The sequence below is a fragment of the Podarcis filfolensis genome (assembly GCF_964270895.1).
Source record: "Podarcis filfolensis genome assembly, chromosome: 3".
Classification (NCBI taxonomy): Eukaryota; Metazoa; Chordata; class Lepidosauria; order Squamata; family Lacertidae; genus Podarcis; species Podarcis filfolensis.
In genome coordinates, this window is record NC_139606.1 from 40,826,367 (window position 1) to 40,848,506 (window position 22,140).

The 22,140-nt window shown below is 41.7% G+C and overlaps 1 protein-coding gene and 2 long non-coding RNA genes across 9 annotated transcripts in view; 1 reads left to right on the top strand and 2 right to left on the bottom strand.

Annotated features, from left to right (window-relative positions):
• Positions 1 to 6,864: 6,864 nt before the first annotated feature.
• The window catches only part of LOC310760153, a 146,248-nt gene continuing 130,972 nt past the window's right edge, over positions 6,865 to 22,140 (bottom strand). Inside the window, exon 2 of the long non-coding RNA XR_014546805.1 lies at positions 6,865 to 7,491. This is a non-coding gene — a long non-coding RNA (uncharacterized lncRNA). The remainder of the gene's footprint in view (positions 7,492 to 22,140) is intronic.
• Positions 6,865 to 22,140, bottom strand: part of HMGN3 (high mobility group nucleosomal binding domain 3) — a 31,364-nt gene continuing 16,088 nt past the window's right edge. For 2 of the 7 annotated variants that reach the window (XM_083608159.1, XM_083608158.1), the window contains exons 2-7: positions 17,734 to 17,784; positions 12,604 to 12,633; positions 11,531 to 11,578; positions 9,081 to 9,194; positions 8,863 to 8,962; positions 6,865 to 8,559 (exon numbers count right to left, since the gene is read on the bottom strand). In XM_083608159.1, the coding sequence (XP_083464285.1) occupies positions 8,546 to 8,559; positions 8,863 to 8,962; positions 9,081 to 9,194; positions 11,531 to 11,578; positions 12,604 to 12,633; positions 17,734 to 17,784 (357 nt within the window). In that variant the 3' untranslated portion in view covers positions 6,865 to 8,545. Of the gene's footprint in view, positions 8,963 to 9,080; positions 9,195 to 11,530; positions 11,579 to 12,603; positions 12,634 to 17,733; positions 17,785 to 22,140 lie in introns of all 7 variants that reach the window. The other 5 variants (XM_083608161.1, XM_083608160.1, XM_083608157.1 and 2 more) reach the window with 3 other exon arrangements.
• LOC310760158 lies at positions 9,844 to 15,535 on the top strand. Its single transcript, XR_014546812.1, has 2 exons — positions 9,844 to 10,397; positions 14,959 to 15,535. It is a non-coding gene; the product is annotated as an uncharacterized lncRNA (long non-coding RNA).

The following is a 22,140-nucleotide window of genomic DNA, read 5'->3' on the forward strand; positions in this document are numbered from 1 at the left end:
TATAAATAAAGTAAAAACAGCAGAAGTAAACTGATATTGCTGGCATCTGTCTGTCTCCGGAGACAGTGGAGGAGTGTGCCTTTGGGGGTGAAGTCAAGCTGTTATCCACCTGCTGTGGCTGTAGAGACCAATACAGGAGAGACATGTTTTGTTGCAGCTGGGGCAGATGAAGGTTTCCGGTTCTGCTGATGCATGTATACTATGACGTTTCTTCTTTCTGCGCTCCTCCCAGTGGTCATTCCTCCTCTGGTTACAGCTGGGTTTACATAACCTGGATGATTGTCACCAGACTCTGCGGTCATCTACAAGGGATTCCCACACGGTGGAATTAAGGTTGCTAGCCTTCATGTCACATTTGCAGACATCAGAGCTGGTCTGCCAATGGGCCTGGTACCTGAAGCCAGGTCCCTGTAGAGCATGTTTGTGGGAATCCTGCAGTCTTCCATTCTGGGGACATGACCAAGCAAGCAGAGATGTCACTGAGACTGAAATACAAACATGCTGGGAATATGCTTGGGAGAGCACATCTTTGTTTCAGATTGTCTTGCTACGTGATGCCCAAAATCTTCCTGATGCAGTGCATGAGTAAGGCATTGAGGCATCGTTCCTGCTGGGTGTTAAGTTGCCCACATCTCACTACCATAAAGTAGTGTGCTCAACACACAAGCCTGGTAAACTTTGATATAAAAAGGTAAGGGTAAAGGACGCCTGACAGTTAAGTCCAATCGCAGACAACTTTGGGTTGCAGCGTTCATCTTGCTTTACAGGCCGAGGGAGCTGACGCTTGTCCACAGTTTTTCCGGGTCATGTGGCCAGCATGACTAAGCCGTTCTGGCACAACAGAACACCGAAACCAGAGCAGCGCACGGAAACGCCATTTACCTTCCCACTGGAGTAGTACCTATTTATCTGCTTGCACTTTTGGCTGTCGAACTGCTAGGTTGGCAGGAGCAGGGACCGAGCAACGGGAGCTCACCCCGTCGTGGGGATTCGAACCGCCGACCTTCTGATCGGCAAGCCCAAGAGGCTCAGTGGTTTAGACCACAGCGCCACCTGCGTCCAAACTTTGATATTACATCATGCATTTTCACAGCAAGGTATAAAGGGACTGTTTGTGTACAATTAGTTGTTCTTCTAAATATCCCACTTCTTCACTGGCCTTAAATATCTTTCACTAACTACACACAACCATCAGCTACATGGTTTGTTGAAAAATAAAACGGGGCGCTCAAACTCTGACAGCAAATTTCAGGTTGCAGAAAGAGAGGGAATCTAGAACTGCAAAGGTTTGTCTTTATTCAATATTTAATCCCCTGGGTATTTTGTTTGCAGATGTACAAAAGGCTTAGTATGACCTCAGCTGTTCAAAATTCTATTGACCGTGTTAATTTTTTGCTACGGAGTAATCTATCCATTCTTACTGCAGCCATTGCCCACTATTCTAAACCCGAAAATGTATCTTCTTTTCAAGCCGCATCCACACTACATATCCAACTTGCTACTATCTGCAACTAACTACAACCTCTGCTCTAGTTGCTATCCTACACCAAGGACAGTTAATCACGGTGGTACCTCGGGTTAAGAACTTAATTCGTTCTGGAGGTCCGTTCATAACCTGAGGTACCACTTTAGCCAATGGGGCCTCCCACCGCCGCCACGCCGCTGCAGTGCGATTTCTGTTCTCATCCTGAAGCAAAGTTCTTAACCCGAGGTACTATGTAACCTGAAGTGTCTGTAACCTGAGGTACCACTGTATAGCCAATTGGCCAGGAAAAGGTCAGTAGAGTCCAGCATCTAGCCTGCCTCCTTCACAGATCAGCCCTCGGCTCCTATACACTAAGGAATTGCAAGCAACTAGACAGTTCATTTTTCAGTAGTGTTTTGTGATGCCACCTAGCTTGGTTTTGTGATAAACAGGTAACAACTTCTTCTTTTTTTAAGGTACAAGGGGATTTTGGGGGCAGGAGAGGGGCAGAATGGTTTCTAACCACCTGAGCTGCATAGGGACTCTATGGCATTTCAAAGCAGAAGACAAAAGTTATCTTCTCTGTTTTGGAGATCATACTCAGAATTATGTAATATTGATCAGCTGCTCCATGACATACTTAAGCTACCCTGTTGGATCCAGAAAATTGTGATTTACTTCACTTTCCATTGCTGCACTTTCAATCTTGGTAACAAGAAGCTGTGATTTTTCTTGAATTCTAGTTAAGAATACACATTACAAGATTCTGCCATTTCCAGTGTCTGTGACGCAGGAGTATAGATTCCCCTGCTATCTAACCTTTAGAGTACATCTTTTCATAATATTCGGCTTCAAAATCACATATCAGAATGAGTTTTCTAGAATCCATCATTTATAGTAGGATCCAAATTACCTGACACCGGTCTTCTGCAATAAGGTGAGGCTTTATCGTGTGTATTCAAACTCAGAAATTGTCCAGGCTACTGGTGCACGTCATTCTGCAATAAAACTATGTTTTCAAATAGTTCTGAATCCTTTTTTTTCCTTTTAAAATATGAAAAATATATTCAATTACTTATTAACAAAATAATATAAAAACCTACTTGACTAAACAGACTTCTCAAGAAAGTCAAGGCCAGATAAAGGTTTTCTGGAACTTCTGGTTTCAAGAACTGTACTTACCTCAATTTGTGTTTACAAATGTGATAGAATATAACAGTTGTGCAAAAAAATTGTAAATCGTAACATTTTAGGTGTCCCAAATCAGCCACATTTTGTACATTGTTATTTGAAGTTCCTCCTTTGATGTTTAAAGAACTACTAGCACTAGCAGGGCAAAATCAGAAAAAGGACATGCAATGGAGGAATCAATTTTGTTGTAAATAGCTCTTGTAAAATGGCAGGGGCAACAGAGGGCCTGCATCAGCTTTCCAAACTTCTCATGTTGGTGACACACTTTTTATACATGCATCATTTAGCCACACAGTAATTCAGTTTTACTAGCAAACCGGAGGCTAAACTAACCCATTTCCAGCTCCAGGAGGAGCACGGGGAGCGTTCACATGACACGCCTACAAACTGCAGCCAACACACTGACATGTTGCAAAACACAGTTTGGAAACCTCTGGGCTACGCAATTGGAAAGCCAGCAGGGTATGTTGGACCTATTGTGCAGTCTTCTCCAAAGGAGAAAGCTGTTATATGTAACACAGGGATCAGGTTTGCTGTGGGGACCCCTGTGTTTTGTTAACATGAAGAACCTGTGTCCTTCATACCTCCATGCATTTCCATGGGAAGCACAGCTGAGTCTTATGTGTCTAGTAGTTCAAGGATGTGCAAATGCATATTTTACCACTAAGCAGCAGGAGAGGATAGTTCAATATGAGTGGACCAGCAGCAAAGTTGATTGCTTCCTTTAGTCTGAAGCCACTTGTACAGTATGTATTAATTGGTTTTCACTTTTTCTCTCCTGAACCATGATTTTCAAAGAGAGGGAGTGAGAGGGACAAGGTTGATGTTGACACAACTCTGTTGGCGTGAATCCCTACTTAAAATCTTTTTTAAAAAATTAGAAAAGTCTGATAATGGTTGAAGATTAGGATGCAGAGCGGGCTGCACCAGCTCCTTGCATGATCTTTGGTAACATACAAAACAGCTGGTCTGAAGGACATACCCTAAGAAGAAGCATCTATGTACACCTAAGCAATACTCTGATACAGAAGCAAGTGGAAAGGCAGACACTACTCAGCACACACAAAAAAGCTGCAGTGTTTTTTGTTTCTTATGTTTGTCCATCTTTCATTAAGTTAAAAATAGGCTATACCATCGATGAGGAAGCAGTCACACTCAAAACTTCCATTCCCTAGGGAGTTCCAGGGTAAAAACACTAATGTGTCTGGCTAGAGACTTATTTCAGACAGGAAAGCAGAGATACAAAAGCGAAGGCAGATAAACAGCACCTGCTCCCTTATTAGGAAGGCAGCTGATAGGGTGCGGGTCTGGTGTGTTCATGTTCCCATAACACCACAGCCAGGGATTTGGGAAGCAGGGTGGGGATGAGCAAAATACAGCTGCTTTCTTCATTTCCCATGCAACAAAATACATTGTGTGTACATATTACTTCTACATTATAATGTAAACCCTACTCCCAGAAAAAGCACTGACCATTTCCAGCTCTGTCCCTTACACATAGTATCTTTGTTTCATAGTACATTGAAACACAGCCACTAAATCTTATTTGTTTGAAAAGCTGATACCAATAATGTTTCCTTACTCACAATGGATTGAATCCAGTGTGGATTAGCAGGACTTTGGTTGCTCGTGATTAACTAAAACCCCTTTAATTTAAACGAGTCTACTCCAAGTACAATTTACACCTCGTTTCAATTCAAGGATATTAGATTTGTTATATTTGGAAGGAAAAATATGAATCCCTGTAACCCACGTGTGTGGGGTGAATAATATAATAAATGCATCGGTTGGGTGCCTCAATTCAAAACATGGGGCAGTAGCAGAGTTTACTGCTGCTAACTTTTAACTGGGTTTAAACTGTTTAAACTGGGAATATAGGTTGTTAGACTCTTTTATCCCGTTTAGTCTGCTTGGAAACCGTGTTCCTATTTCTACCCCTCTTGCAATGAACAGCCCACACACTGCTAAATAAGTTTTAAATGCTTTACTTACAAAATGTTCCAAAGGTCAAATCCATGCATTTCTCGAAGCAGCAGCAATGGAGAATACAGGCAGAATACGCTTGGGTCAAAAATACAGAGAGATAGCTTCAAACACATGTTCAAAGCTTGGCGCTTGCTTAGGCAAGTCTTCCTTGGTCAGTTACATGACATAGAGAGAGAAGGAACAGGAAGGAAAGGCTTTACTTTCTCTCTCATCAGAGAAGGGGGGCGTGACGTAGTTGAGTCTAGGAATCCAGCTCTGTAGTCTTAATCCCTTCATGCACTAACTAGCACTCATGCAGTTATGTTTGATTGTATGCTATTCATCAGAAGCTCCTGGAGGGTACTGACACCTTCAGGAAGGCATCTCTTACTAGGTTGTGTTGAGTTAGCACTCTTAAGAGCCTAATCCCAAGGTCTGGGTTCTCCATTTTATCTTGGGGGTTACCATCCTCTTCCTCATTTCTCTCAGCACTATTTAGGTAGCATGGTCCTATGGACAATGTTTTTCCACTTTAGAGAGGGAGGTTTATTCACCTTACTAGTGAAATCAGGTGGGTGGCACCCGGAGAAGGCCTTGTTAGTTGTGGTGCTCAGTCTATCAAATTCCCTTTCGAGACATGTTTGTCTGACACCAGCTGCACCATCTTTTCGTCACTGCATGCTATTTTAACATATAAACTATGCTTTATTTTTACTTCGGTATTATATCTTGCTTTTGTTAAATTGTCTGAAAATATTGCTAACAGTATAAATCCTTTAATTAAATATTACTCAGATTCTGCAAACACCAAGAGCTTCTTCTTACGTTGCAGTGACCTAAACAGTGTAAAACAAAATAAAGTTTAATGGTTTGAAAGCCATCCAAGTTGGTAGTCATTACTGCATTTTGTGGTAGCAAATTACACAGTTTAAAGAAAGATTTGTGTAAATAAATATTTCCTTTTGTCTTCCCTGAATCTTCCAATATCTGGCTTCACTGGATGACCTTTGGTTTTAATACCAAGGGAGAAAAAATTCCCTGTATCTTTTCCAAACTAAAAAGCCGAAATTGTTGTAATCTTTCCACATAGTGGAAGTTCACTTTAGCCACTGGTTAATTTTGCTTGCTATTCTCTGTATATTTTTCAGCTCTGCAATAGCTTTTTCTGAGATGTGGTGACCAGAACTGTAGTTTTTCAAGTGTGGTCACACCACAAATCTATGTAACAGCAATATATCATGTTGATCTAGGGAAGAAGCTATAACAGACATAACATAAACGGAGACTGCAAAGTTTTGCAGAAAAGCATGGATGAGAACATATTCACCCATGCAGAGTACATCCTATCACTTTCCCTTTGACCTTGCCTCCTACATATTCTCTTCAAGGCAAGATAGCATTTCCAGGAAAGGAAGTACTTTAAATGAGGTTTACATATTATTTCAAACTGAATGCACTCTTAAGGCACTAGGCACTTTTAAGTTAGCGTTTCACAGCTGAAGCATTTGGTTCCTGCAATCCAAATGGACTTGCTGGGGGGAAAAATAACCCGTTTGGAGCATATCTGCTCTAAGCTAAATTAAAGCAGAGACACAAAAAGGTGAGAAGGCTATGATTTCTGACTAGATTTAATTCCTAATTTGTCCAGCACATGAATACTTTCCCAAACTCTTGGTCAAGGCAATCTCTGCTCACTCCATATTCTTTCGGTAGAACAGCATTAAGGGCTGGGCAATAAATCTCTTGTGTCTTAATTACCTATCTGTAAGATGGAAGATAATAATACCTTCCTACATCAAAGGGATGTTGCAAAGAAATTCATTAGTGTGCGTGTGTTAAGAGATTCAAACACTTGTGAGAGCAGCTAAATAACGAAGTCGATAGAGCTTCACGGCAGGAAGCAAATCACAGGGCAATTGTGTATGCTTAGGTAGGACATTCTCTATTAAAGGAAACAGCTGGGTTTTGTTTAAAAACCAATCCAATGCACTGTGATCTGGTGAGGATTAATGAAAATATAATAATGCATTTGCCCATAAACATGTTCTGAAGCTTTTGTATGTCACTTTATTCTTGTATATCAACACAAGATGCACTTGTTAGGTGTAGTTTCCCTCCATTTCTGTAATGTGTGTGTATAACAGAGGAGCTAAACCAACTGAAATGAAACGATATTTTTCAAAGTAGGAGGCTACTGCCGGTGGTACCATTTTTGCCCAGTCCTAAATAAAGACACTAGGGGGTTAGGTGATAATTACTTCATTTATTGACTGAAACATGCATATATTCCTAGACATTATGGCCACCAGCACAGCAATGAAAATAAATGTTATGAAAAGACAAGAAATAGTTTCCCTTCCCACCCTGCAAACAATAGAAATATTCAAGTTCCAGGCAAAAAAATAGGAGAAAAATAGAGAGGGGGAGATGACCAGATGCTTATAATGGACCAAAGCAGTGTTAGCATGGGCACTAGAAATCATTCAGCTTGTTTAACACCACCGTTACAACCCCAGACCTTTTAATATATTCCAGCTTCATCCTCTCTACCAGGTACCACATGATGTTGTTTAACCTCCATTGACCACCATTCCTCCAATAAAGCAGGTGGAATTGCCAAATAAGAGATTAAAAGCAGGAACATAACAGAAATTACAGTAGCATAATCTCCAGTGTTTACATGGAACTGGGGTTTAATTAAGAGGAGATGTGAAATCAAAGGCTGCATCTCGTAAGCGATAAAGAAATTGAGTTTCCAAAGCTCAGCTTCTGCTGTTACAGTGCTATTTACGTTGAAGCAGGAAACAAAAATGCTGGAAAAAGACCCCTTGCAGGCATGGCCAAACTTGGCCCTCCAGATGTTTTTGGGACTACAATTCCCATCATCCCTGACCACTGGTCCTGTTAGCTAGGGATGATGGAAGTTGTAGTCCCAAAACATCTGGAGGGCCAAGTTTGGCCATGCCTGGCTGGGCGTTTTAGACCTTGTGCTAAAATGTCAGACCTTGGACCCAGCCAGCCATGTATGGCAGCCCACCAGGGCTCAAGAAGCTTTCTGGTTTTGCATATGCAGACATGACTTCTGAAATGCCTAGCATCCTACAATGTATGGTTGGCTGGTACTTACGACACAACTTGTCGCAAGCTGTGCTGGTCTGCATATGTGAATCTTTTCGCACAGATCTGCATGTATTATGAGTGCTCCATGGAGATCACACAGCGCTTTGGCTTTCACCTAAAACCCACTTAGTTGGAATTATTTTGTATTTTAAATCCTCTGGTTCTAAACAATGAGCTGTATTGCCAAATTATTAAGTTGTGAAATCAATGGGACATATCTTCTAAATAAGTGTGCTTAGTATCCTCCCAGCCTGAGCGAAGTTATCTATAAGGCAGCATATCTCAGATTTAGTGAAAATATTGGGGGGGTTATATTTGCTGGCAAGGAGACATCGTTATTGTTAACAAACGAAAAGAACCCAAAGGAGTCAGCAAGTGGCCATTATCTGTACATGTTTCATTAAAATCGCATAAACTTTAAGTACAAAAACACCACGGATTATTGCTCTAGAAAAAACCGCAAGAAAAACCCAAACACCCACGGTAAAAACATCACCATATGCACAAGACATACATTTCTGAAAAGCGAGAATATGGAATGCTGGTCCGACCTTACAAACACTTTTCCCCCTCCCCCAATGTTAAGCTGATACTTTTTAAAAACTTGGCAACATTGGGGATTTCTAGAAGCGTGGGTATGGAAGGAGGGAAATGTTCATATACAGTTTGTCAACTTATTTTAAGTTCTAAAAAATTAGCATTTACAAAATACTTGATAAAAATATCTTTTAAAAGTTGTCTAGAGGTACATAAAATCATCCTCAAATGTTCATGTCAGTTCACACGCACTTGTCATCTACTGATTCAGTTCTCTGTACCTGCAAAAAAAGGAAACGGAAAAGAAGGTTTTGGCAACTGACCACTACATGTAAGTCTCTTTTTTTAAAAAAAGCAGCACAGCCAATATGCAATCTTTCCTTTTGCAGTATTTGTACAGCCCAGTTCCGGACTTTTAAACACTGCATTGATATAGACAGGACATCTATAAACTTACATTCATTGGTTCCTGATTTTCAAAAGCCAGAGAAGCCTTACCTGCCAGCTTCAATTGTTCACAATGAAAAGCACCACACTACTATCTGCCTCTATTCACTGCACACATGCAGATTGCTCTACCGTACCCTGAACTTTCACTGTTTCAATCTGCCCCTTTACTGACAGTGTGCTGGGTGGGGCACCTCTGGATGCTGAAACACTAACAGTGGAGCGAGAGATGCGGATCTGTAATAACATCACGGGGCAATAAAAAGAAATATTATGAACATGCTTGCAATGGCTGGAAAAACCGAATTACAAAACACAACTGAGTGAATCGGCAGGAGTTCTGCGTGCCAAGTACCTCTTCAGTGTTACTTTCACCATTTTCAGACGGTGCAGTACCTTCCTTTGCCGCTTCCTGCTTTTCATCCTTCTTCCCCTTAGCACCTTTGCTGGCCTTTGCTCCAGGTTCCTTCTGGAAAACAAGATCAAACAGAGGGAGATGGATTCATTATAGAACCGAGAAAGCTCCCCAGCAACTGTGAGCACTCTGCAAAAACCCATCAGAAATAAATCACTGAAAGCTCTCTAGGCACATTCCACAGGCACCTGGGCTCTCATGGAATCACAGAATTGTAGAGTTGGAAGGGACTCCGAGGAACATCTACTCTAACCCCCTTCAATGCAGGAATAGACAGCTGTCCCCTATGGGGATCAAACCAGCAACCTTGGCATTATTAGCACCGTGCTCTAACCAGCTGAGCAATTCCTTTCCGCCTCCACCCCTCCAGGTTTTGTGTGAAGAGGGAAAGGTACATATGCCAGTCCAGAAACGGGATTGGCGTACATGTGTTTACACGCAGGAACCCGAGTCAACTAGGCCGCTTTTGTCACCACTTCTGTGGAAGACGACCAAAAAACTACAAGGTATTTTAATCTTGTGCACTGAAAATATTTTGGCTTAATCTGATGGTTCCAGTAGAGAGGTAAGCTTATCTATCTATCATCTATCTATCATCTCGGGAAGTGCCTATATATTAAGGACTGGCTAATAAGAACATGGAATATGCTAGAAGGTGAAACTCCAGACAACTAATTATCCACACTAACACTTCTTGCATGACAGCTGGGGGTTTTCAGGGTACAACAGCCCTGCAGGCCGGTTAAGTGTTTTGCCTTGATTGCAGGTTGGAGGACTATGCTGAGAATAGCTTACACCAGCCCTATAATGTAGCCCACTGCAAATATTGCAGCTCAGAGGTGGGCGCCCTCCTTTCAGGCCAAACCAAGCCCTCGCTGTATGCGGGGGGGGGGGGGGTGGACTATATATATATATTTACAGGGCTCCAGAGCTATATACAAATATGTACTCGGCTCGCCAAGTGTCCAGTAATTTTTGGCTTGGGAGGAAAAGGCGGAAGGCAAAGTGAGTTTAAGACAGGGCTGAAGTCAGAACAGCTGGAAAACAACTACATGCTCTATCTAATTAGGATTTACCAAACTGTGTGCAGCCCTTAAAACGATCAATTATTTTCAATGCTTCTATTATTCTTTTATCTCAGGCTAATATAACAACACAAATTACTTTGCCACGACGGTATTATTTATATCCCGTCTTTATTTCCTGGAACTCAAGGCGACACACACTTCCTCCATTTTATCTTCACAACCCTGTGAGGTAAGTTAGGCTGGTAGTGACTGGCCCAAAGTCACCCAGTGAGCTTCATGGCTGAGGAAGCATTTGAAACTAGGCCTCCTCAATCCTAGTCTGACATGCTAACCATACACAACATCAGTGCTGCTCCACCTCTGTGAAGTACTGGGCATTTATCCCAAGGTAGCAAAGTAATACGTCCTATCGCTGCAACCATTTCCATTTGTGCAACAGGAATTCCCCTCTCCATTTGCTCTAGAGGTTCCCCTAACTCTCCAGAGCAGATTTGGGGAGGGTGCAGGGTGCATGAAAAGGAAAGAGGGGAAGGCGGAAAGTCCCTTGTTCTGGAGGGATGCCCATTCAAAGCAGACCTCTCATATCTGTGCTTTTCGGTTTCAACTGACACTGGCTGCAGCTTAATTGGGAGACTGCTACAGCTCTAGACTCCAGAGAAGCGGGATATCGTTTTTCTTGGGGCTCCTTTGATTGTGGAACGGGCTATAAAGCTACTGATTATTAGGCTTAAATCTGATGGAAGGGAGGGGGCGCAGAATTAATCTCAGGAGTGTCCATTTTATTTTTGCACCTTGTGAGAATTAGATGTTTTTGGCTTTCGTGACAAAATAAAATTTAAAATGTGGTATAGGTGCACCAGCAGTGAAGAACTGCAAGGTACTTAGTATGTAAAAGTAAAAACTATTGCTAATTTCTTTTCCAGAGACATGCTCATGCACTCATGGAAGAGAGCTCATGCCCAATAGAGTCTTCTAACTTTAAATTTTGCTAAGCTGAAGAAATTGATTTACCATTCCCTTTCCCATAATTATATACTGTGTTTTCACCTCTGAATGTTGTTAGTATCTGTGCTTATAACAATACATTATGTGACAACTATCCCAGGCTGTGAGCCTACAACTCAGGTTGTTTACTGTTGCAAAAGTTTCACAGAACTGACCCGCAGTTGCTGCCTTTTCTTATGTTAATCCTACATTAATTTTAATTACTTTAAGATGTAATGATTAACACTATTAACTATTAACAGTTATAACCCTCTATTCATGTTGGGTAGACGGAACAAGATAATGTAGCGGCACAGAGAAAGCGCCCAGTAGGCAGAGTAAAACAAAAAACAAACCACTGTTAAAATAAATTTTTACCTTAGTGGTTTTTCTTGGCTTAGGCTCAGGTTTTGGTGGAGCTGGTTTCTAGGAAAGAATTTCAGACAATCCAAGCATTAGCACAGTTGCTACCAATTGTTTCTTAATCTTTCCCCTTTCCCCACTTCTTAACATGTGACACCAAAGAAGCCAGAGGCCGTTTCTACAGATAGGCTTCAGTCAAAATTACCTTCTATATCTTATCAAAATGTCTGAAAGTCTGGTTCTCTGCACGTTATAGATGTACTGTGAGAAACAGTTTCCCGTCATCTCCCAAAGAGGTTGCATTTCTCTCTCTTCACACACACACAAAATGACCACACATTTCTTTTCTGGAAAGGCTATAAGAAGCCAGCCAACCAACACAACATGTGAGTTTGGTTATTCAGATTCCTGTGAATCAGGAATGGGGAGCCTGTGGTCCCCCATATGCTGATGGACTCAAGTTCCAATCAGCCCCAGATGACATCGCTGATGGTCAAGGATGATGGGAACTGTAGTCGAACAACACCTCGAAAGCCACAGGTTCCTTGCGCCTGCTATAAATCTCAGAAACTTTAACAACTGGAGTTTAATATTCTTTAATGACTGGGGGTGCACTCCAGATATCCTTTACAGACTTTGGAAAATGACACATTTCATCCAGAGGAAGGGGGCCACAAATAGTTTGGAGCTAGTTCTACTACTTGCCTTAGGGGAGAGAGGCTGCAAGAGTTTGGCTGAGTATCTAAAGCAGGATCAGGAGTGCTGATAGCCAATGTTGGAAGATCTGTTCCTTCCAATATGCTCTATGTGCATATTTGTAGGTAAAATAAATTATTATAAAAATGCTACAGATCTTGTGCTCAGACCAAAAGGAAACAAAACCCATCGTAGCTGTCCCGGGGCTTCTTGCTGCTCAGGAAAGTTTGATCGTTCCAGAGGCCCGATTTACATTCAAGGATTAAACACCAAATCTAGGTAACATTGGCTTACCACTCGCCACATGGCATGGCCAGTGCCACCTTGTCAAGGGTGGCATGAGAACGAATGTGGCTTCCTATCTACACAAACAAGCTCTTATAAATACTTACAGCTGACAATCTTGCAGATCGTCTTGTTGGCTATAAAAAGGAAAGAAAATATCTTTGTAGATTTGCAGCAGTTCACATCCACACAAGGCAAAAATCTGTCACTCATTTGCCAACAAAATAAAATGTACCTGAAAGACAACAGAAGTCTTTATTACCAAATGCAAAGGTCTTTGCATCCTGAGGGATTATTGTTTTACATGTACACGATGTACTTGCTTAGCTTATTTGCTTACTACGTTTTGGAATCTTATCTTCCTGTTTGTTTCTCTACGGTTGTGGAAACCTCTTGTGGCAAGATCAGTGGAAATTATTTCTGGGACTGTGCTCCAAGGCACATTATGAACAAACAAAATCTGAAACCCCCATTCCCAAAGCCCAAGTAAGAGTGACTTGGTGGCCTTTGGAGCTTTCTAAAAATAATAATGCCGTATTCTTTGAGCACCCAAACACTGGGGAATAAATAATGCACACCTAGTAAACTAGACTTTCTTGATGTGGAATTTGGATTCTTTTGCAATGGAATCTAAAGAGTCTTGATGCTAATGATTGAAATTTGATACTATGATCAGAAAACATCAGTGCTGACACGGAATCTTTAATTTACTGCTCCTTTTGTAAACTGGAATCTGGTGGGAGAGGATCTTGAAAAGTCGTAACTTGTAAATAACTGGTAGAGTTGTGCGGAAAATCTGAGAAAAGTACAACCACGATTTTTAAGGGGAATTTGTGGCTTCATGGATTGGCGAGTGAAGCATCAAGCCACACATTCATTTAGAGGAATTTTGAATCGGAAGTACTTTTGCTTTCCTCTGTGACGTAAGTCAGGCCAAACTTAAGACAACAATGTACTATTTGTTTATTTTAATTAACGCTTTTAGAGAATTTATTGCAAGGCAATGAACAATAATATAAAGTTCGGCATGAAACAATGATACCAAAAACACTCCAATAAAATACTAAAATAATAAAAACAGGGGGCAAAGATACAAACAACCCAAGGTTATTAAGATATCACCAAGTCCAGCTGTAGAAAGCAAACCCATCAACTGAGCTCTCCTTCAAGAAAAAGGCCGTGGCAAAAGGCATGTCTTCAGGTGAAGGCCAGCTGTGGTCCTACGGTACACAGGCACCACCAGCACATTCTGCTGTTTTTCTGATCTAACAAAAATGAACCATGAATGGGGACACGGTCCCACCCATGGAAAGCCTATTGGAAGTTTGAGAAACTGCCAGGCATGGTTGAGTAGGAGGGAGAAAGTCACATTCATCTGGGGAGGGGATATACACAGTACTCCTGCGCCACCGAAGAGATAACCCTTAAGGGGTAGCTCTTCACAGTGCTAGCCATCTGTTCACATGCTATAAGCAGATGGCAATCTCAGTGAAAGCATCCCCTGCTCTGTGTAGTACTGTCGGAACTGACAGGGCTGACCACACCTTAGGAAACAGGAAAGGGAGAACACTATAATATTAGTATTTGGTGTGCCACCTGAGGCATGCCTGTAGCTTTTGTACCATGTTTGTGTTTTCTAGTTGAGGATTTTCTCTTCCCCCTTCCAGGCTTGGGCATGCACTGGACATTTCACTGGCAAAGCAGCAATGATGTGATATGAGCACAGGACTGGTGTGAAAAACACATTTTCTTTCCTAAATGCGTGCATCTCAATCTAGTAGTCTCATACATGGTTGCACACATGGAGTTGCACCTGGAGGAGCATGTGCAGAAGAAATTCTGGCCAAGTCTGATGTTTGTGAACTACTGTGCAAGAGCTAGAGGAATATCGTTCAAGAGGTTGAGAAAGTTTGCTTTCCTCGCACAAGTATCTTGCACTAAGTCAGGAAAGCTGCTGCTGCAAACTGAAGAGGCCTTCTTCGCCTTGCGGAAGGGCACCTTTTAGCACACACAGACCATAAATTTTCAGCTCCAGAACGAAATTTCTTCACATGACGTAAATAAGCCTGCGCAGCACACTGAGCTCCAGGTCAGAGTAACGAAGAGAATTATTCTACGTTATCACACCAGTCTCAGGCTGAAGTAACTTTCCGTTTTTCCAAAAAATGACCATTTCATTCAGGAGCTATGGTTAGCCTTTTACTCTTGTTTAAAAAAAAAAAAGTATTTTCTTCCACACAGTCATCTTAAAAAAACAACAACTACACAACACAACTTTGCCTCCAGCCAATTACCCTCACATGCTTCACAAATTTTTACATTTCTCATTTCCACAATTAACATTCAGGTTTTTTAAGTTCAAATATGCCCTCTAGAGAACATTAAAAGTGCTTCAGAAGAGAGGCAATTCATTGTTAATTATCCCAGGCACTTGGTTTTGTAAATAAAATTTGTTCTTTCAGATTGGTAACTTCTTTGAAAATAAGGACATTCATACATTGATCCGATCAGGAAAAGCATTCCCTTACTGCGCATAAGTAAATCAAATGTTAGCGAAAATGCCTGCAGTTTTGAGACTAGCTTAATGAATTGATTGCTTTTAAATGAGTGTAAGTGCTAAAAGTTGGGGGTCTTTTTGGTAGGCTACTCAGGTCACACTGTGTCATCTCTTATACAAACATATCCTGCACCCACCTGCAATCATCCACCCTGCACTAAATGGACCCTTGTATAGGCGTTAAGGTTGCCCAATTCTGCAAAAAGTTGTGTGTAGGAAGCTGTCAAACCATTGGTCTATCTATTCCATACTGTCCTCACTGACTGGCAGCAACTCTCCAGGATTTCGGAGGGGACATTCCCATCCCCAAGTGGAGATGCTGGGGATCGAACCTGGAACCTTTGGCATGCAAAGCAGATGTTCTGCCACTGAACTATGGCCCCTACCTGATAAATACAGTCTGCATGGAACTGTATACAGTGTGCCCACAACTTATGTGCGTTTAACTTGCATGCATTCAGCTTTATGTGCTTGGCAAGAAAGGTAAGAAATAAAATAAATAAAAAGGGGATGGGCGTCTGGGGGAAAAAGTCTTTGGCAATCCAACCTGCCATTGCACCCAATGTGTTTTAACTATGCATTATTTTGGCTTTAGCTGCAATCCCCAGAACGTAGCCCCTTCAGGCTTATAGAAACAGGAACAATGATAAACTCTCACCACGCTGCTGTTTTCTACCTACCTGTCTGATTTATCAGCTGTGCAGGAAGAAAATGTTTTTTTAAAGAGTAAGAGAAATGCAAAATAAGGCGGCTGCTGTCAAAAAACAACCTTAAGATTAGGACTGGCAGTAGAAGCTGCTTCAAGCTGCCCCACAAAGAGATCCCAAAGCTGGAGACTATCCCAGTCGTAAGGAGCAGACCAGGGCATCCAGGCTGCCTCAGCAGCAGACCAGTGAAGTGAACAAAGGCAGTGCCAGACGGAAGCGAGTTCACTTGTAGAGCAGACATGCCCTCAGAGTTAAGTCTTCCAACTCAACAGTGCCTTTGTACATATTCTCAGATTTAGGAGACAGAAGTGGGAACTTACAGAATTTAAACAGCAGCACATTATACTGCCTAGTGATATCATCATCATCATCATTTATAAAGCCTTTTAAAGCATTCAGACAACATGTCAATGATATATAATCCATAATAAAGAGTACGAGTCTCAGATGAGGTTGTATATTCCATGCAGCCACAATTTGTGCCACGCTAGTGAGAAAATAGGTGTAATAATAAATAATTAGAGCTTGGTTCAGTCTATTATCATGGCTGCAAGTACCCTACAAGGAATAACAGGACCAGGTTTCTCTAAACAAACCCACACCCCAGTGGCACACAGAATTTCCAAGATGCTGGTCACTGATCTTCCACATCAAGTCTCTTTTAGCTATTAAGAATGCCACAAACTTCCATAATCTGCTGTTGTATCTGGGTCCTTCTTCTTCCTTGTTACCGTATTTTTCGCCCCATAGGACGCACTTTTTCCCCTCCAAAAATGAAGGGGAAATGCGTGTGCGTCCTATGGGGCGAATGCAGGCTTTCGCTGAAGCCTGGAGAGCGAGAGGCATCGGTGCGCACCGACCCCTCTCGCTCTCCAGGCTTCAGGAAGCTATCCGCAAGCCTTGCAAGCCCGGCGGGAGTTCCCGCGGGCTCACAAGGCTTGCGGGCGGCAGCCTGCAGCCCCGGTGAGTGTCCGCAAGCCTTGCGCACCCGGCCGGAGGTCCCGCCGAGCGCGCGAGGCTTGGGGCGGCAGCCTGCCGCCCGAAGCACAGGGAGCCCTCCGGAGGGTGCCCCGTGCTTCGGGCAGGTGTGCGCAAGGCTTGGGGTGGCAGCCGCGGCTGGGGGGGGGGGGGAAATAATTTTTTTTTATTCATTCCCCCCCCCAAAAAAAACTAGGTGCGTCCTATGGGCCGGTGCGCCCTATAGGACGAAAAATACGGTATATATTAATAATAAGGACGCCAGACGGGATAAAACGGTGGCTTTTTTGATATCTTCTGTGTAAATGAACTTTCTGTAATAGCTTTTCTGATGTGGCCAGAAAACAGATTTTGCCATCTCAGATTTCCACTGGCTGTCACAGGCTCTCCAGAGTTTCAGACCAGGGATACCTGAAGATGCCAGTGATTGAACATGCATGCAAAGGGAGTGCTCTCTGATGGAGCTAGACCAGCCAGCCGCCATCTGAAAGCAAGCAATACACACACACACACACACACACACACACACACACACAATCTTAGTGTTTAATTTCTCTATTTTCTTACGGCTCTTATTGCAGAAAATATATTCAGCCAGTGCTTGTAGTATAGTATTTCAGAATCGAGGAATCTATGCAGAAGCACAGGAGATGACATTTTGAATGTCTGCAGTTTCCTGTCGCTCTCTTAAATCCAGCAGAAAATTGGACTCAGCAAGCAAATTTGTTTTAACTTGTGTAAATTATTGGGTCACAGGTGTGTGCGTGTGTTTTGTTCATTGACCCAGAATATGAGTTAGTTGTTGTACTATTAACTTTGAATATGAATGACACAGTACACAAACTATTTCAGGCCTGAAATAGTTGCATGTACTAGCAGATAAGTTGCACTTTGGCCACATGTGAGCTAACTCTACTGTCTCGCTAGTATTTTGTCTTATAAAGTCCCCAATATATAAAGAATGGTTGAGAAACGAAGGAAGGGGTCACACTTGCCTCTTGTTTTGTTAGTTTCGCGGCATCCTTGCCTTCAGCACCCTCTGGAGACTAGGAAAGAAATGATAGAATTTAGTTAGTTACACTACATTCTACTTCCTTAAATCAGACAAGCAGGATAGAAATAAGAAAGCAAGAGCCAAGCATTACACATTATTCTATGCCTCTAAAATACTACTCTTATTTTAAGTGCTTCACATGTTTCAGAGCAGCAGTGACGAGTGCAACCTTGACTTCATGGTGAAACATGATAGCAATAGGTTGCCCTGTCTCTAATACACACATTTTAATCAGGGATAGAGCATTTGACCTTGCCAGTTTTAAAAACATCTCTGAAGCTGGCTTTGCATTTCCCATTAAAGGTAGCTTTAAATTACACATGAAATAAACTGCCTGAAATGCTTTCAAAATTCACTATTTAGTTTTAATAACAAACAAGAGTCAATCAAAATACCTGTCAAATGGTAGCTCAGCAATTGCGTTGCCTAGCTCTAGGGGGTCAGGGTAATGGAGTCCAATTGCAAAATATATTTAAACTTCCCTCAATAACAGAGAAACACTGAGACAAGAAAAGCACAGGCTAAATATGTATTTCCCTTGCTTCTACACATGACAGTAACAGAACATCGCTTTAAACAAAATGGCAGATTTACAAGACGGCATTAAGACGCATCCTGAAGGCACTTCAGAATTCCCAGGCTACAACCCCAGTGCTGAAATCTTGTCTATGTAAGTTTTTCATTGTGGCAAGAATCAGGCTTTCCCCAAGGATACGACACTGGCTGCCTTACAGCCTAAAAAAGATGGCGCTCATATTCCTCAGCTGAGTTTCCAGCTGATTAACAAGGTGCGTTCATAGAGGGATGCAACAGCTGGAGATTGATAAGATAAGGGAATGAAGTGGAGCCTTGAGGCTTAACCTAACAAGGATGTAGAAATCTCTTGGAACACCAATTGCTTCGCTTCCCACAGGCATGGGCTCCTCCAATATTAAGAGATCCATGAGGCAGAAATGACGGATGGAACAAACTAAGGCACGGGAATTGATTTTCAAATTCATCCTGCCTCTCATGTAGGCAGTCATGAGGTCGCCCCATTTTCCCCAGGACACAAGTAATGTCACCGGCAAACTGACGGTGATACAATCTAGGACTGAGTGATGTCCAGCTTTCAACATCACGATATATCACCAGCTAAATATATCACCAACGTATCACAATGTCTGAAATAAGGATGTAACCATGTAGAGGCGAACGGAGTACAGTTGTACCTCGGAAGTCAAGCCGAATCCGTCCTGGAAGTCCGTTCGACTTCCAAAGCACAGCTTCTGATGGGCTGCGGGAAGCTCCTGCAGCCAATCGGAAGCCGTGGAAGTCCCGTTGGACATTCGGCTTCCAAAAGAACGTTCAAAAACCGGAACAGTCACTTCCGGTTTTCAACTGTTCAGGAGCCGGAACGTTCAACTCCCAAGGTGTTCGGGAGCCGAGGTACGACTGTAATGTCCTGGCAACTGCTACTACTTAGGGGGTCTAAAACTGATACATTTTTACTTAAACATATTTTTATAACTGTTATTTTATAATACAGAGCAACAGGGCAGCAGGAATCATGAGAGAAAGGATAACCAGCTTCACGGATTTTCCCACATCACATTTTTTTTACATAGCACACAAACACATTGTGAATTACGATCTATTGCCATGTCAAATATTATGAAACCCCATCACGATGTGGACTTCAAGCCGATTTTGGATGATGTATTGATGCATTACCGAGCACCACTGCAATTCAATACTCAGGACTAAGCTCAGTGGGAGTGGCCACTGAGTAAATAACAGGAGACTCATATACATGTGTACTCAGAAGCAAGTCCCACTTAATTCAACGAGGCTTATTCCCTTGCACTGCAGTCTTAGTGACTAACATCTCATTTACAGTTTTCTGCTAAAGGGAGACCTGAATGCCACAGCAAAGAAAATTGAATTAGGTTTCTGTTGCAAGCCGCAATCCTAGAAAGTGAGCACATCACTCTTTAAAACTGATATGCTCCAGACCCCGAAATGCTTTGGGCCATCAGGGAAAATATAATGTAAATTAAAATTAAAATGGCTTCAGAAGAAGACTCAGCGGCAGCTTCAAGTAGAACAACCATTCAATTACGCATGTACAGTATTCCAGTTTATTTTACAAGTCACTGTAGAAGAGAAGTGAAGAGAGAAGTAATGAAAACAAGTAATCAATAGAATCATTTTGAGAAAGGAGCTGAGGGAGCAATAGGCAGCTCAGACACATGCATGTACAACAGTTGATTTCTCACTGCTTGATTACTCAACCTGAGCGAGCCTGCAAAAATGAGAGCAAACAACGTCTCTTATTAGTGAAGCCATGAAATGAGACTGACGTTGCCTGGTCTATGCACACTTCTTGCGCAGAAGTAAAATGCCATGGAGTTTAGTGGGGCTTATTCCAGCTTAGCATGCATAACATAAACAGGTTTCCTTGGTTTCTCTAGCCAAAGCAACAGTTTTCAACCTTGCCCACTTTTCAGTATTTTATCATGAGCCTACCGCAGAGGCTTATTTTGTTTAACTGAACCCCAAACACCAAGGTTTGTTTATCATCTAACAAGAACTGAGCATGCCACGGCAGTTACAAGTATGGTTTACAAGCAGTAAAATTCTTAAACCAACATATATTTTGATTCTGGTGGATGGCCCAGTGATTTTTTTAAAAATTCATTTTTTTATTTGCAAATTTAAGAAGGAAAGAGAACAAAAGGGGGGAAATGAAGCTCGTAGAGATGACGCATGCTACAAGGCAGACTTGCCCAGTGATCTGGAATTGCAGGAAAATATAGGCCTGTGTGTTTTGTTTTCCAAATCATGGTTTTTAAAAATAATAAAAATACCTGTGATTTTACTCTGCACAGTCTTTTACAATGTTTGTAAGCTGCCACTGGAGTAGATATATTGAAAAGAATGCAACACAAATAAATAATAAAATAAAAAGATAATCAAAGCCTACATTTTTAGAATTTACCAGTGTGTTCTGGTTTATTTAAAGGTTTCGATGGATAAAATGAAATTTCAGAGGCAAAACCTTAACAAGAGAGAGAGAAAAGAAGGAACTCTACTGAGTCCCAAATCTGGAATTATTTTAGATTATTAGATGTCAGCTGTTCAGCAGGCAGGGAAAACAAAACTGAAATTAATTCACAGGAACCAGCATCATATTATTATTCAACTGTTTAGAAAAAGTGCCTGGGATATTTTCCTGTCCCATGGTAAGTATCCTGTGTGCTTTCCCTCAAAAATGGTCTCCGATCAGCCACACCAGTAAATAGGGCAGATGTGATCAGTTACTGCTATGTTTGCACTGACTAGGGCGGGAGGTGAACTTAGCTGTTCACAGCTCCTGCCATCTTTATTTTACAAGCAATCACACCGATTCCTTGACCTTCCAAATCAGCCAGTAGTCTAAATCTCAGACTTCCACAAAGGAACTTAAGGTAACATATAGTTCATCCACACAAGAATCCAGTGAAGGGGCCAAGATCACTGTTCGAGAAGTTTCACATCTTAATTTCACATCCCAACACTATACCACACTGGCTCTCTTGAGCCAATGTTAAAAACACATTATTCTACAGACGTCATCATACAAACAACTCTAAACTTTACACAAAATACTTCCAAGTAAGTATGCAAAGGAACGAAAATTTAGGCTGCAGTCTTGTGACCATAAGGGTAAGAACAAACCCTTCAAGAAAAAAGATTTCCTTAAAAAAAAAGTTCTGCTATATAGACTGTAATGATATATAGACTGTAACAGTTTAACCTGTTTAAAGATCTACTGTATTAATATATTACTCTTGATGGAAACCGCAAAAGAAACAAAATGTGCAAAAGCCCCTTGTATAGAATTTCTTCAAGGTTAATAACTTAGTAATAGAGAGAGAGAGAGCGCAAGTTAGGAGATTTGTGCTCCAAAATGCATGTTAATAAAAAGCCTTAGTAATAATAAAAGCTTCATCATAAGCTGTGGTGAATATTGTATTGTGGCAAACATTTGGTGTAAATGCCAAAAGTTGAGGGGCATGAGTGGAAGGAGGTGAAGGGTGAAATTGGATTCTCTAAGACACTCTTATCTAATTGTAAATTATTCTTTTGCAGAATCTCCTGAATTTAAATGCAGTGTTGCTATGAGCTGGTGACGAGACAAAATGTATTGATAAGCCTTGCCTTATTAACTGCTTCAATTACCATTACTGCTGACTGAAGGGGAAAAATATTCCCAAACCAGGCCAATAGCTCAGCAAGAGCTCTGAAATTGTAGTTGTGGAAAAATGATTTTTAAAATACAATTGGCATGACTGCTCTCATCCACTCCAACACAGAGAAAGACACA